Here is a 15,734-nt window from a genome sequence, read left to right as displayed (position 1 = left end):
TAGAGGAGTCATTAATTGGCCAAGCAAATAATGTGGAATAACCCTTCATTGCACAATTGCATATCCGGTAGGTCATCACTACTACTTAAATATTTTAAATCCCATCCTTTTTCCCCCCCAATTTTTTTTCATTGGCAACGTGCCATTGGAAACCTACCGAGAACTGGTTTTAATCCAGCGAATGTTAGTAGATCAGCGTGTGCCCTTTCAATACTATAAAACAGTGCAAAAAGCAAATAATGAACTGTAAACTATTTGTATTTGGCCAGAGATGCAGAACGTCAGCTTTTGGCTTCCACTGAGCTGAAGTTCCACTGACGTTATCACACCCTTCAATCTCAAACTGCATTCTTGAGCCACCAAGCTCAAAATATCATGCACTGGGGATGGTAAACAGAAACTGAACATGTATGAGGAAATAGAAAATTAACACGTGATAGCTAATGGATATTGAAAGTATGTTAGGAAATGGAAACTGAGCATATTTTATAATAAGAAATGGGTGGTTAATAGTCAGTGACCCAGATACATTTCAGCTTAATGAAAGGTGCAAAAAGAAAGAACTGTAATAAAGTGCAAATGGTAGAGCACGGAAGTTTAAACGAGACAATTATCTTTGGTTTACCAAATGTGGATGCTGTTGTTGTCATTGCCAGTATTTATTCTCCACCTGAGGAAGTGGTTAAGGGTTGACAGCTGGAGATTGTGGGGGCCGCACAGAGGTGCAGCTCACAGCACCAGAGACCCAGGTTCGATCCTGACCACGGCTGCTGTCTGTGTGGAGTTTGCACAACTCTCCCCGTCACCACGTGGGTTTTCTCCAAGTGCTCCGGTTTCCTCCCACATCCTAAAAACGTGCGTGTCGGTAGGTTAAAGGCCATTTGTACATCGCCCCTGGTGTGTAACGAGTGGCTGCAAAAGGTTCAGTTTGGTTCAAGTGAGGCGCATGACATACTTTGAAATGATATCGGGTTTATGGAGAATACAATAACGAGGACTAATTAGGAGGGGTCATTAATTAGCCCAGCAAATTTTGTGGAATAACCCTTCATCGCACAATTGCAATAGGTCATAGCTTCAGTTAACAGAAACTGAACATGTACGAGGAAATAGAAACTGAACGTGATAGCAAATGGAAACTGAAAATATGTTTAGGAAATGGATACTGAAAGTTAATAGTCAGTGACCCAGTCACAATTCAGCTCAATGAAAGGTGCAAAAAGAAAAAAACTGTAATAAAGTGCAAATGAAGTATACTTGAGACAAGGACCTTTGGCTTACCAAATGTGGATGATTTTGTTGTTATTGCCAGCGTTTATTCTCCACCTGAGGAAGTGGTTAGGAGCTAGCAGTTGGGAGTTGTGGGGGCACAACTGTTAGAGATGCTGCCTCACAGCACCCGAGACACGGGTTCGATCCTGACCACGGCTGCTGTCTTTATGGACTTTGCACATTCTCCTTGTGACCACGTGGATTTCCACCGGGTGCTGTGGTTTCCTCCCATATCCCAAAGACATGGGGGTTTGTAGCTAATTGGACTCTGTAAATTGCCCCTGGTGTGTAGGGGGCGGATGCGTAAGTGGGATAACGTACTGTAGAACTAGTGCAAACTGGTGTGCGCTCTGTGGGTCAAAGGGCCCGTTTCCATGCTGTATTTTAAAGACAGTGCATCTAAATAACTATGAAGTTGTATGCAGGGTGGACTGCTTTCCCTTCCTGAAGTGATTGTCCAGATATTTCTTGGTTACCATTGACTGAGACTTTCCAGAATTATCCGATTTACTTAATTTAAATTTCCCGACCACTCTTCAAACTCGCATCTCCCAATCAAAGGCCAAGCACTCTGACTCTTAGCCCAGTCACATAACCACCCAGAGCACAGCAAATGCAAATAGGAAAAAGCATTAAACTGTTTATCTCTTTTGTCGAGGCCATTGGTAATATCTCCAATGGATGAAATGCAGTTCCACAAACTTACCATAAGCTTCCTTGTCTCAGAGCAGAAGGCTCGGACAAAGAGTGGGAGTGTAGGGAAGAGTTAAAGTGTCAAAAGAATGAGAGCCAGTATCACCCTTGGAGCTCTGCAGCAATGCTGACCAACATGCCCCATCTACACTAGTTGCACCTGCTTGCATTGGGCCCATACCTCTCCAAACCTTTCCGATCCATGTATCTGTCCAAATGTATTTTAAATGTTTCTATAGCACCTGCCTTAACTCCCTCTTCTGGCAACAAATTCTTTATAACCATCTGTGTGGAAAAGGTTGCCCTTAAGTCTTTCCGTTCGCACTTTAAACCTATGTCCTCTGGTTCTTGATTCTCCTACTCTGGGTAAAAGATTCTGTGCATCGACCCTATCTATTCCCCCCATGATCTTGGACACCTCTCTTAGAAGGGTACTTACTATGACTACGATATTGTTTACTCATTGTGTTAAATTCCTCTGCATGAATCAGCTGACAGAAATGAGTCCAAAGTGAATTTCAGCTTGAGATGATGCACTAGAATAACACCAATCCTCTGGTGCAGGAATAATATCATGTGACGTGTAAAACCAATAGGATTTAACATTGCTTAATCATTAAAACCTAACATGCAGCAAGCATTATGAAAATTTAGACGTCAATGTTTTATTGAAGAAACGTTTTCATGTTATATTCATAGGTACTGAGTTATCCAGCACAGAAATAGACTATCCTTGCCAACCTGGTTGCCTACATGAGCTTTGCCTGCATATGGCCCATGAACTACCTTTCCCACCCACATACCTATCCCAATGTTTTTAACATGGTGTCATTGTACCTGTCTTGTACCCTTCTCTGGCACCTCATTCCACATACCCACTGCCTTCTGTGTGAATAACTTGCCTCCAAGATTTAAAGCCCCTTAAATCTTTCTCCTCACACCTTAACCCTATGTCCTCCAGATTTAGACACCCCTCTCTTGGGAAAGTGACTGTTACTATCTATGCCCCTCATAATTTTATGCATCTCTATAACCATATAACCATATATCAATTACAGCACGGAAACAGGCCATCTCGACCCTTCTAGTCCGTGCCGAACACATAATCTCCCCAAGTCCCATATACCTGCGCCCAGACCATAACCCTCCATTCCCTTCCCATCCATATAACTATCCAATTTATTTTCAAATGATAAAAACGAACCTGCCTCCACCACCTTCACTAGAAGCTCATTCCACACAGCTACCACTCTCTGAGTAAAGATCACTACTTAGCTGCCTTCACTCCAGGGAAAACAGCAGCAGCCTAACCAATCTCTCCTTGCGCCCTAATCAAGCCCTCCACTTCCTGTGAATCTTTCCTGCACCTCTATAACTGTACCACATCCTTCTTCCTGCACGTGTGGTGACCAGAACTACGCACAATCCTACAATTGCGCGGCCTGACCAGAGATTTCTACGCTTGTTTCAGGGTGTCCCATACTCCTGTATTCAATGCCTCCACCGATGAAGGCAAGCACACCATACACCTTCTTATTCTCCTGAAGGGTCCTGACCCGAAACGTTGCCTATCCATTTCCCCCAGAAATGCTGTTTGACCCAAAATGCTGGAGTCACTCAGCGGGTCAGGCAGCACCTCTAGAGAAAAAAGGATGGGTAACGTTTCAGGTCGGAACCCTTCTGTGCAGAAGGAAACTGCACATGCTGGTTTATACCGAAGATAGACACAAAGTGCTGGAGTAACTCAGCGAGTCAGGTTGCTATAAAACCAGCATCTGCAGTTCCTTTCCACACATTTTGTCTGCGCCACTGCAAAATGTCAAGAAGGAGGATTCTGGCCCAAAACGTCAACCATCTTTTTTTCTCCAGAGATGCTGCCTGACCAGCTGAGTTACTCCAGCACTGTGTGTCCAATGCTACTTGACCCTTTGATTTATTCCAGCACTTTGTGCCTTGCTTTTTTTCACCACCCTGTTTAACTAGGTGGCCCATAACTTCTAAATGGTATTAGGGTCGAAAAATTTGAGGTCCAAAGAAAAAGGCTGGCAGTATCATCAAGGACCCACAACATCCTGGCCACACACTCATCTTCCTGCTGCCTTCAGGTAGAAGGTACAGGAGCCTGAAGACTGCAACAACCAGGTTCAGGAATAGCTACTTCCCCACAGCCATCAGGCTATTAAACTTGGCTCGGACAAAACTCTGAACATTAATAGCCCATTATCTGTTATTTGCACTTTATCAGTTTATTTATTCATGTGTGTACATATTTATATAATGGTATATGGACACACTGATCTGTTTTGTAGTCAATGCCAACTATGTTCTGTTGTGCTGAAGCAAAGACAAGAATTTCAATGTCCTATCAGGGACACATGACAATAAACTCTCTTGAATCTTGAATCTTGAAACTCAAAGGACTATTTTGATCATTAAATCATGAACAGATACAGAAAATAATTGAAATGGTTAATGTAATGCTTGCTGTTGTAGTTAAAATGAGGAAGTACAAATGATAGGCATTAGCCACACCTAGAGAGGATTTCTTCACTCGATGAGTAATGACTCTTTGGAATTATGTACCCTAGAGGGCTGGGAGAAGCTCATTCACAGAGTATATTCAGAACAGCCACCAATAGATTTATTGGACATTAAAGGGCTTGTCCCATGAGCATGCGGCAAGCGCGACCTAACGTGGTCGCTTGAGCCGTACGGCCTCGCGGGGCCGGTCCCACTTCGATCGCCGGAGCCGTATGGAGTTGTGCGGAGCTGGTCCGGACATCGCGCGGGGCTCTGAAAAACTGAACACCGTTCAAAAATTCCACGCGGCAACGGCCTGCCGGCCCGCGGCCACATTGAGGCCATACGCACCGCCTCGACGGGCATACGCACCGTCTCGACGCCGTACGCAGCATCTCAACGGCGTATGCCTAGCGCGAACGTCCCACGGACTTTGCTCGAACTTCACGTCAACTCGTACGGGATCACCTGACCTCCGCACGGCCCCCGCACGACCCCCGCTTCCAGTTTGGTCGCGCTTGCCGCATGCTCGTGGGACAGGCCCTTAAGGAAATAGAGAGATATGGAATTAGTCTGGGGAAAAATGGCACTGAGATATAAAGATTAGCCATGACCATGTGAAACAGGTGTTAGGGGATAAATATTTAAGAATGAACTTCAGATGCTGGAAAATCGAAGGTAGACAAAAATGGTGGAGAAACTCAGCCGGTGAGGCAGCATCCATGGAGCGAAGGAAATAGGAGTCTGAAAAAGGGTTTCGGCCCGAAACATTGCCTATTTCCTTTGCTCCATAGATGCTGCCTCACCCGCTGAGTTTCTCCAGCATTCCTGTCTACCTTAGGGGATAAATTGTCTACTCTTGCTCTATTCCTAATGCTGTGATGTTTTGTGAACAGTTACAGATGCTGGATTTTGGGAGAACACATTAATCTTGGAAAGCGGTGGGAATGATGCTTGGCTATCAAGATGACTGGGGGGATTACAGAAACTATGGTTGTACTTCCTGGAATTTGGGAGATAAAGCCGTGAGCTGTGAACTTTTCAGGATATTCAGGGAAACTGATAAGGTAGACAGAGAGAAGGCAAAAAATGCTGGAGAAACTCACCCGCTGAGTTTCTCCAGCATTTTTGCCCACCTTCAATTTTTCCAGCATCTGCAGTTCTTTCTTAAACAGGTAGATAGAGAGAAACTATTTTCAATGGTTAGGGATCCATTAAACCATGTCTAAAAATTAAAACCAGGCCATTCAAGTGTGGGTATATTTCTATTTTCCACTAGAGTTGCTGCCTCACAGCGCCAGAGACCTGGGTTCAATTCTGACTGTGGGTGCGGTCTGTGAGGAGTTTGGACATTCTCTCTGTGACCGCGTGGGTTTTCTGCAGGTGCTCTGGTTTCCTCCCACATCCCAAAGACATGCCAGTTTGTAGGTTAATTGGCCCTAGTGTGTAGGATACAAAAGTGGAATAACATAGAACTAATGTATAGGTGATCAATAGTCAGCATGGACTCAGTGGACCGAAGGGCCTGATTCCACATTGTTAAACATAGAACAGTACAGCGCAGGACAGGCCCTTCGGCCCACAAAGTCTGTGCCGAACATGATGCCAAGACCAACGTTTATCTGCCCGTGCATAATCCTTTCTCCTTCATTCCTCGCATATACATACAGTATGCCTATCCAAAAGTCTCTGAAACGCACTATCAAGTCTGCCTCCACTACCGCCCCCGGCAGTGTGTTCCAGGCACCCATCACCCTCTGTATAAAAAATATTTGCCCTGTACATCTTTAAACGTTCCCCCTCTCACCTCTACCTTCTATGTCCTCCAGTATTTGATACTTTTATCTCTGAAAATAGTCCTGTTTACCTTATCTATGCCTCCCATAACTTTATGTAACTCTTATCAGTTCTCCCCTCAACCACTGACTTTCCAGAGAAAATGCGGGTGAAGTTAATTAGCTGTTTACACACAGGCAGTGGTAGAAATGTAAAAGTCTCTTCTACAAATGGCAAAGTACTGAATGACGTGGAGTCCGGTAGGTGGAGTATGGTAAGTACATGGATTAGTTCAGAAATTGGCATAAACACAATGGATGGTGGAACAGGTTTGTGGGGCTGCATAGCTTTATCCTGTTGCTATGTTGTAATAAAAAGAACCCGCAAACAAATTTAAAAATCTGCATATTGCAGTAGGCTAGCTGGTATTTGGAAATGGAACAACGGAGTTTCCTTGCAAAGAATGACCTTCAGAACGTCAGTGTACAGAAGATTATCCTCAAACCTATCCCTTTTTCCATTTCTGGTAGGTGTAAGGCAGTTTGACCTTCTTCTTGCATATGGCATGCACAGCCTATTGTTCTATTTGATCTTATTTGATTGTGCAATGCCAGGTTGATTGCATTCGTCGAAACAGGGCGGACCACGTGAAGGTTGCAATCTTCCACCCCGGCAGCCTGATGAAGGGTCCCCACCCAAATTGCCACGTTTCCATGTTCTCTAGATATGCTGCCTGACTCACTGAGTTTAATTTTAGTTTAGAGATACAGTGTGGAATCTCTAAACTGTATCTCTAACTACAGTTTAGAGTCCATGCCAACCATCGATCACCCAATCACACTAGTTCTATGTTATCCTACTTTCTCATTCACTTGCGACACACTTTGTGGCAATTTAGAGAGGCCAATTAACCTACAAACCTGCACGTCTTTGGGATGCGGAAGGAAACCGGAGCACCCAAATAAAACCCACGCAGTCACAGGGAGAACCTGCAAACTCCACTCTCCGGGTCTCTGGCATTGTGAGGCAGTAAGTCTACCAACAGCACTTTGCTGCTACTCCAGCGCTTTGTGTCTGAAAAAGTATTCTACTTGCTAACTTTACTAAGGCGAATTTAAGCCTGTGTGAGCATCATTTTGTGTGTGTGTGTAAGTGTGTGTGTGTGCCACTTGTGGAGTGTGCCCCTGATCCATTTTTACAGAGAGAAAAATACACAGCTGTATGATACTAGGAGTGGGAGAAGGTGCACAGGGAGCCAAATAAACCCAGGGGTTCATGAAGGGAACAAAGTGACTGAACTTCGAGTAGGAGTGAACTGCAGATGCTGTTTTACACCGAAGATAGATACATAATGCTGGAGTAACCCAGCGAGACCGGCAGCATCTCTTGATAGAAGGAATGAGTGACGTTCCGGGTGGAGACCTTTCTTCAGCAGTCATCCATCCACTCCTTCTCTCCAGAGATGCTGCCTGTCCCGCTGGGTTACTCCAGCATTTTGTGTCAATCTTCTTGAGTGATCTCTGAGATTTGGGTCTCAGCGGCTTTGAGGGGTAGGTCTGAGCAGAAACGCGAAATTACCCTCGAGCTCTGCTGAAAAACATTTGTATTTTATGGCAGATTGCACTCACGTGATAGTGCTGTAGCAAGCCAAAACAACGATAAGCAAGGAAGACAACAGTGTATCCATGGGTACGGTGAAAGTGTGGGCGTTCCTTCGCTCTGTTGTTGATTCGCTGTTACTTTATCTCGGCACTGAACTGAAAGTGACGACACGAAACTCCAAGCTGTAGAGATCAGGATATGTTTTGTCACCTACAGGCAAGTATCCAGTGGAAGGGCGAACTGAGCCAACGAGCAGAGTGCAAGGAGGAAGTTGCTGTCACCACAGTTGGACTCGGTTGCAGTTTGCAGGGAGCGCTCGGTGCCCGACAAGCTGAACAATGGTAGACCCTTCCAAGTATGTTGCAATGGACTGCGAGATGGTGGGACTTGGAGACGGCGGCCTTGAAAGTGGCCTGGCCCGCTGTAGCATCGTGGACTACAGCGGCAAAGTGATCTACGACAAATTTGTCAAACCCGACGGGACCATAACCGATTACAGGACAGAAGTGAGTGGGATTCGTCCGTTAGATATGGACACAGCCTTGCCTTATCACATCGCCAGAGAAGAGGTAAGTTTCACCCCCTTGAAATAGTTAAGTCATGATCCCGATGCAGAGCCATTCTGATCCCCCACATCACTGAGACACGGTGATGAAAGAAGGGCCACTCTCCACCCGAAACGTCACCTATTCCTTCTCTCCAGAGATGCTGCCCGACCCCCTGAGTTACTCCAGCATTTTGTGTCCAGCAGTTTACAGTGAAGGGCAAATGTTGTGTGGGTGCATTTATGTGACACTCTTCAGGGGCACGCCAAGTCACTTTAAAGCTGATAGTATACAGGTTAGAAGAATGGTCACAGTTATAAAGTAGGAACAATGGCATATAGTTTGTACCCAGCAACTCACACGGGTGATAATAAACATGTCGTGTTAGTAATGCTGGTAAATGTTGGTCTCATTGCCATGGGGAATTGCGCAACTCGTCAGTTGCACACATCCTTTACATCTGCTGGAAAGCGGAAAGTGCCAGATCCTCTGAGAATGCATCACCTTGCTGGATTTACTATTCCCTTATGCATCTAAGCACTGTAATTGGCTCGATTGTAATCATGTACTGTCATTCCGCTGACTGGATAACTCGCAACACGAGCTGTTCACTGTACCTCTGTACACGTGACACCAAACTAAACTAATGAAGTAGACTTCCCCTCGCACTGCAACAGCATGGTTAGTGTTGGCTTTGTGCGTGAGTCTCCTGGCTGGGACTCGAACCTACGAACCCGATGGCTACTTCCCATTCCAACAGTAAAGCCCTTCAACATCTCCTTGAGATGGTGGCCAATTTCAGGATCAATTTCAGGATCAGTTACTGTGGATTGTAGGGTAGCTAATCCCACTTTTCAAGAAAGGAAGGAGAGAGAGAGAAAATGGGGAATTATAGACCTGACATGGTGGGGAAGATGCTGGAGTCAATTATCAAAGATGTAACAATGGCACATTTGGATAGCAGTAAAAGGATTGGTCCAAGTCAGCATGGATTTATGAAGGGGAAATCCTGCTTGACTAATCTTCTGGAATTTTTTGAGGATGTGACAAGTGCAAATGGATGAAGGAGAGCCAGTGGATGTAGTGTATCTGGACTTTCAGAAGCCTTTGATAATGTCCCACACAGGAGATTAGTGGGCAAAATTAGAGCACATGGTATTGGGGGTAGGGTATTGACATGGATAGAGAATTGGTTGGTAGACAAGAGGCAAAGAGTAGGAATAAACGGGTCCCTGTCAGAATGGCAGGCAGTGGTGAGTGGAGTGCCGCGAGGCTCGGTGCTGGGACCGATATATGTTAATGATTTAGATGAGGGAATTAAATGTGACACCTCCAAGTTTGCGGATGACACAAAGCTGGGTGGCAGTGTGAGCTGCGATGAGGATGCTATGAGGCTGCAGGATGACTTGGATAGGTTGGGTGAGTGGGCAGATGCATGGCTGGTGCAGTATAATGTAGATAAATGTGAGGTTATCCAGTTTGGCGGCAAGAACAAGGAGGCAGATTATTATCTCAATGGTGTCAGATTAGGAAAAAGGGAAGTACAACGAGACCTGGGTGTCCTTGTACACCAGTCACAGAAAGTAAACATGCAGGTACAGTAGGCAGTGAAGAAAGCTAATGGCATGTTGGCCTCCATAATGAGAGGATTTGAGTATAGGAGTAAAGAGGTCCTTCTGCAGTTGTACCGGGTCCTGGTGAGACCACATCTGGAGTATTGTGTGCAGTTTTGGTCTCCTAATTTGAGGAAGGACATTCTTGCTATTGAAGCAGAATGTCTCAATAGGTTCACGAGTTAATCCCCGGGATGGTGGGACTGTCATATGAGAAAAGATTGGAAAGACTGGGCTTGTATTCACTGGAATTTAGAAGGATGAGAGGGTATCTTATAGAAACATATAAAATCATAAAAGGACTGGACAAGCTAGATGCAGGAAAAATGTTGGGTGAGTCCAGAACCAGGGGCCACAGTCTAGGAATAAAGGGGAGGCCATTTAAAATTGAGATGAGAAAAAAACGACAGGAGTTTTGAAATCTTCATGAGTCGTCTTCACAGCACGGGGACAGGCCCTTCAACCCGCATTCTCAGTTCTGAAATAATGCCAAGATAAACTAATCTCATCTGCTTGCACATAATCCATATCCCTCCATTCCCAGCATATCCATGTACCCATCTAAAAGCCACTTAAGCCATTTGTAAGAGCCATTATTTTCATCCTGTGCTGTAATTTCACTCTGCACTAGGTTTCTCCCTGTAGTTTAAGAATTGGATAATTTCCCAACTAGTTTTTTGAAGGCACATCTTTATTTAATTGACTAGATAATGTGGTGTTCTGTCCTTGGAACACTATAATTGGTACAGTAATATAACGATTGACAACTCTTTCACAAACACTGCATCCAATTCAATAATGCAACCCAAAGTAGAAACTCAGAATCCCTTCTTCTCAAAAATGTCACTGAGGATTGGGGCAGATGAATCGAAAGGTTTTAAAACTGACAAGAATAGATGTTTATTCTGTGGGGTTATTAATGGATATACGGAAGTAAACTGTGTAAATAATAATAATATCTTTTATTGTCATTGCACAGAGGAACAACGAGATTTGGTATGCAGCTTCCATCCGATGTAATAACATAGAAACATAGAAAATAGGTGGAGGAGTAGGCCATTCGGCCCTTCGAGCCTGCACAGCCATTCAATATGATCATGGCTGATCATCCAACTCAGTATCCTGTACCTGCTTTCTCCCCATACCCCCTGATCCCTTTAGCCAACTTAATTAACTAAATTAAATTAAATAACTAAATTAAATAACTTAATTAACTAAAAATTTAGACACCCAGAAAAACAAGATTTAAAAAAAACCAGTAAAGCAGTATAAAGTGCAAATAGGTCTGTGCTGTGCGACGTGACCATCCGAGGGAGACAATTCATGGGGGTGGGGGCAATCAGCAGGGCCGGTTCAGAGCAGCTATAGCTCTGGGGATGAAGCTGTTCCTAAGTCTGGAGGAGCGGGCGTAGAAGGCCTTGTGACGTCTGCCGGAAGGTAGAAGTTCAAACAGACTATTGCAAGGGTGTGAGGAGTCTTTGTGAATGCTGACGGCCTCCCTGAGGCACCGTGTAGCTAAAAAACACGTCAGCCTTGATATGGTTTGGTAGTTGAGCTGCGGACTCAGTGGAATGACAGGTCACCTTCTACCCTCTGATTTTGTGTAATTCTTAGTAAGTAATTGGGATTTGTGGAGAAACAGAGTTAATAGTTCAGTTTCCTCACCGTTAGGCTGGGCACAGGTGAGAGGGGCCAAGTTTAAAGGCGATGCCTGGGGCAGTGGGTGGGTGTTGAGTGCCTGGAACGCGCCGCTGGGGCTGGTGATGGAGGCAAATACGATAGTGACTTTTGTATCAGGACATGGATGTACAGGGAATGGAGGGGTGTGGGTTATGTGCAGGCAAGTAAGGGTTGGTCTTAGCATCATGTTCACCACAGACATTGTGGGCTGAAGGGTCTGTTCCTGTGCTGTACTGTTCTATGTTCAACACTGCCTGCCCAACACTGCCTAATTTCGTTAGCCAGAAAATGGTGAATGTGTGGAATTTCATTGCCACAGACGTCTGTGGAGGCTGTCATTGGGTATTGGGAAGGCGGAGATAGATAGATTATTGATTAGGAAGGGTGTAAATGAGGCTAAATAACACGTCAGCCTTGATATCATTTGGATTACGGCGAGAAGGCAGGAGAATGGGGTTGAGCGGTAAGAATAGATCAGCCATGATTGAATGGTGGAGTAGACTTGATGGGCTGAATGGCCTAATTCTGCTCCTATAACTAATGAACCCTTCGTACACCATTTAGCAATTAGTTGTTTTCTCTCTGTGGGAACCTGCCATGGCTACAGTGCCTATAAAAACCATGGTAGTTTGTAAAAATGTTTATGAAGCACTTTAAGCCATCCTGAGGAAATGTGCAGCAGATCTTTGAGGTAATTACTCTAACAAAATGTCTGCCAATTCCATTTCAGATTTTGAAGATTTTAGAAGGGAAAATTATTGTGGGCCACGATCCGAGATCCGATTTCCGCGTCCTGAGCACGGACATCACAAGCTACACCATACGGGACACCTCCTCGTGCAAGTTGCTGATCACAATGGCAATGCTGAAAACTGACAGGCGGGCCTCATTGAAGATCCTCTGCCAGAAATTGCTGAGGAAAAGAATACAGGTAAACGGGTTGGCAAGCAGCGGCACACAAAACTACGCTTTCTCTGTAGATATCTTGAAAAATGGGGACTAAGATTTATTCACCACATTTATCAATCTTTCCAATTCCAGCAAATGCTGCTTCTGCAGCACCATTTGTTTCCAACTATCAAAGTTTCCGACAGCCTGCTAATATGAAAGATCCATGCCATCAATTCCTGGACAAGTATAGTTTCCTGTGATCAGGTACAGCTTCCTCACACATTCAAGCTGTGGGAACCATTATGTCTCCTTTGATGTACATATGGACATGCGTTCACACATAAGCAAGCACATATTAAATGAGTTAGAAAGACAAATTGAATGCCAGCTGTGCCACTTTCAGGTCAGGATCGTCCTTCTGACAGTCTGAGAAAAAGATCCTAACCCAATAAGTTGCCTATCCACATGCTGCAGAGATGCTGCCTGACCTGCTGAGTAAACCAGCACTTTTTATGCTGTGTAAGATTTCAGCATCTGCAGTTCCTTGACTCATTGGTGTTATTCTTGCCATCTTGCACTCACTATCTCTCTCCCTCATTCCTTCTTCCTCATTAAATATGTGCTTGCGTACATGTGCACATGTGTCCATAGGTATATCATAGGAGGTAGACAAAAATGCTGGAGAAACTCAGCGGGTGCAGCAGCATCTATGGAGCGAAGGAAATAGGCAACGTTTCGGGCCAAAACCCTTCCTCAGCACTTTTGTCTACCTTCGATTTTCCAGCATCTGCAGTTCCTTCTTAAACACTGTATATCATAGGAGACAGCTTGAACATGTGAGGAAGTTGTATCTGATCACAGGAAACTATATCTATCCAGGAGTGGGTGGCATGGATCTTTTATATTGCTAGACTGTAGGAAAGTCCAATAATTTGAAACTAATTTTTAAAAATGGTGCAGATGCAACATGTGCTGGAAATAGAAAGGCCATTGATAAATGTAGCGAACAAGCCTAGGCACCAATTTTGCTTTTTAGTTTAAAGAAACAGTATGGCACCAAGTCCATGCCGACCATCGATCACCCATTTACACCGGTACTATGTTATCTCACTTTCCCATCCACTTCCTACACCCTGGAAGCAATTTCCAGAGGCCCAATATAATACAAACCTGCACGTCATTGGATTGTGGGAGGAAGCCGGAGCACCCAGAGGAAATTCATGCGGTCACAGGGAGAATGTGCAAACTCCAGGCATACAGCACCCGAGGTCAGGATCAAACCTGGGTCTCTGTCGCTGTGAGGTGGCAGTTCTACTGAATGCTGAATGAAACGCATCATTTTGTACTCAGGACATCAGGGTGTGACACTCACTTTATATTTTCAATCAAACAGTGGCATGTAAAGGAAAGGTTGTGTCAGTGTAGAGTTGAACTACATCAACATTGAAGAAAGGTCTCCACCCGAAGCATCACCCATCCCTTCTCTCCAGAGATGCGGCCTGTCCCGCTGAGTTACGCCAGCGTTTTCTGCCTATCCGCATTGATTCCTGTTGTGAGTGCAATGTAAAACTCCCTCTCTGCTGCCCCCCTCAGTCATTAGCAAGCTGGTGCAGTACTAGACAGGAGCAGGTTCACAAAAATGCTGGAGAAACTCAGCGGGTGCAGCAGCATCTATGACTGTGAGATGATGCCTTGATCCTCACACATTCAGACTGAAGAAGGGTTTCGGCTCGAAACGTTGCCTATTTCCTTCGCTCCATAGATGCAGCTGCACCCGCTGAGTTTCTCCAGCATTTTTGTTTACCTTCGATTTTCCAGCATCTGCAGTTCCTTCTTAAACACAAGGCAGGAGCAGTCGGGTTTGAGGGTCATGCAGCATGGAAACAGGACCTTTAATGTCTAAAGAAGGGTCGTGGCCCGAAATGTTGCATGTCCGTGTTCTCCAGGGATGCTGCCTGACTTGCTGAGTTACTCCATTACTTTGTGTCTTTCTTTGATCATCAGGCTAATATTCACTAGTTTAGGAGAGGGGATCTGGTAGAAACATACAAACCTCTAACGTGACTGGGTAAATTAGACCAAGGGAGGATGTTACAAATGGCAAGGAATTCGAGGAGCATGGGGGTCACAATCTAAGAATGAAAGGATAAGCTGCATGGGGCTGAGATAAGAAAATTCTTCACCCAGAGGATAGAGAGTGTGTGAAGTTCTTTACCTCTGAAGGAGATAGCTATTGTTCTTAGGGCTGCCGAAATCAAAGGACATGGGGAGAAAGCAAGAACATGGTACTTGTTTTGGATGACCTGCCATGAGCATAATGAATGGTTAGCAGGTGCTGTGGGCCGAATGGCCAACTCCTCTCCTGACGCCTGTGGTTTTTGGGTAACATGTACACCTCTGCTAGCAGCAGTGTGACTGTCCCTGTCCCTGTCCGCACTGTCGTCCTCACTCTTCCCTCTTTTCCTCGACAGAGCAGCCTCCGAGGTCACTCCTCCGTGGAAGATGCAAGCGCAGCGATGGAACTTTTTAAACTTGTGGACAACCTGTGGGAGGTTCAACTCACCAAGGGGGCCAATGTGGAGATAGTAAACCGATTTGAAAAATACGACAGATATTAATGAATAAAACGACCTACCAGATTAGAAAACTCTGATTTTCATATGCTGCGTAAACAAGGAATCATATCTGCTGTTAAGCCATGATCTCAAAATGCCTTGCATTATTTTATTCTCTCCACACAACACCATAGATTTCTTGTTCTTTCCTATGTTGCTTCCATAGATTTTGCTCCTTGGAACCTTGGCCTGTCTCACCCCAAGTGGGCCTGCTGAAAATGCCAGGAATCGCCATTGTTTCACCTCTTCATTGCGCCTGCTTGAAGGGTAAAAGAATCACACCTGATAGTTTATCTTTCTCCTCCAACTCTTATCAGCTCAGGGATTTGGTGCCATTTGTAGATTTGGTGCTACTGAACATTCTCCTGGGTGCTTAGATAACTGAACCTGGATCTCAGCCTTCGGGAGTTATCTGACCCCATAGACTGTCCGGTCGGGCCACCACACAACTGTACACCTGCAGTACATTTATTCATTGAGTTATGGTTTTAATGTACCTGTTGATCAGATTACAAGAGCTCTTGATA

The 15,734-nt window shown here is 44.9% G+C and overlaps 2 protein-coding genes across 4 annotated transcripts in view; both read left to right on the top strand.

The window, feature by feature from the left end:
• Window positions 1-8,211, top strand: part of LOC129712754 (apoptosis-enhancing nuclease-like) — a 26,224-nt gene extending 18,013 nt beyond the window's left edge. For both annotated transcript variants that reach the window (XM_055661459.1, XM_055661458.1), the window contains one exon: window positions 8,080-8,211. The gene's annotated coding sequence lies outside the window, so the exon portion shown is untranslated. The remainder of the gene's footprint in view (window positions 1-8,079) is intronic.
• On the top strand, window positions 7,931-15,734 carry LOC129712756 (interferon-stimulated gene 20 kDa protein-like). Of its 2 annotated transcripts, none has more exons than XM_055661463.1 (3): window positions 7,931-8,432; window positions 12,432-12,632; window positions 15,069-15,734. In XM_055661463.1, exons 1-3 carry the CDS (start codon window positions 8,202-8,204, stop codon window positions 15,120-15,122), a joined length of 486 nt encoding a protein of 161 aa, XP_055517438.1. In that variant the 5' UTR covers window positions 7,931-8,201; the 3' UTR covers window positions 15,123-15,734. The 2 variants fall into 2 exon arrangements, with proteins under 2 accessions (XP_055517438.1, XP_055517437.1); XM_055661462.1 differs by having other exon boundaries at window positions 7,952-8,432; window positions 15,064-15,734.

The sequence above is a fragment of the Leucoraja erinacea genome, chromosome 33, assembly GCF_028641065.1.
Source record: "Leucoraja erinacea ecotype New England chromosome 33, Leri_hhj_1, whole genome shotgun sequence".
NCBI classification, from domain to species: Eukaryota; Metazoa; Chordata; class Chondrichthyes; order Rajiformes; family Rajidae; genus Leucoraja; species Leucoraja erinaceus.
This window is presented reverse-complemented; position numbering and strand designations above follow the sequence as displayed.

Excerpts from the sequence above, each read along its gene's own strand:
- LOC129712756 (XM_055661462.1), top strand. The coding sequence starts at position 8,202 with ATGGTAGACCCTTCCAAGTATGTTGCAATGGACTGCGAGATGGTGGGA. Across the intron at positions 8,433-12,431 it reads ATCACATCGCCAGAGAAGAG|ATTTTGAAGATTTTAGAAGG; the intron begins GTAAGTTTCACC and ends ATTCCATTTCAG. Across the intron at positions 12,633-15,063 it reads TGCTGAGGAAAAGAATACAG|AGCAGCCTCCGAGGTCACTC; the intron begins GTAAACGGGTTG and ends TTTCCTCGACAG.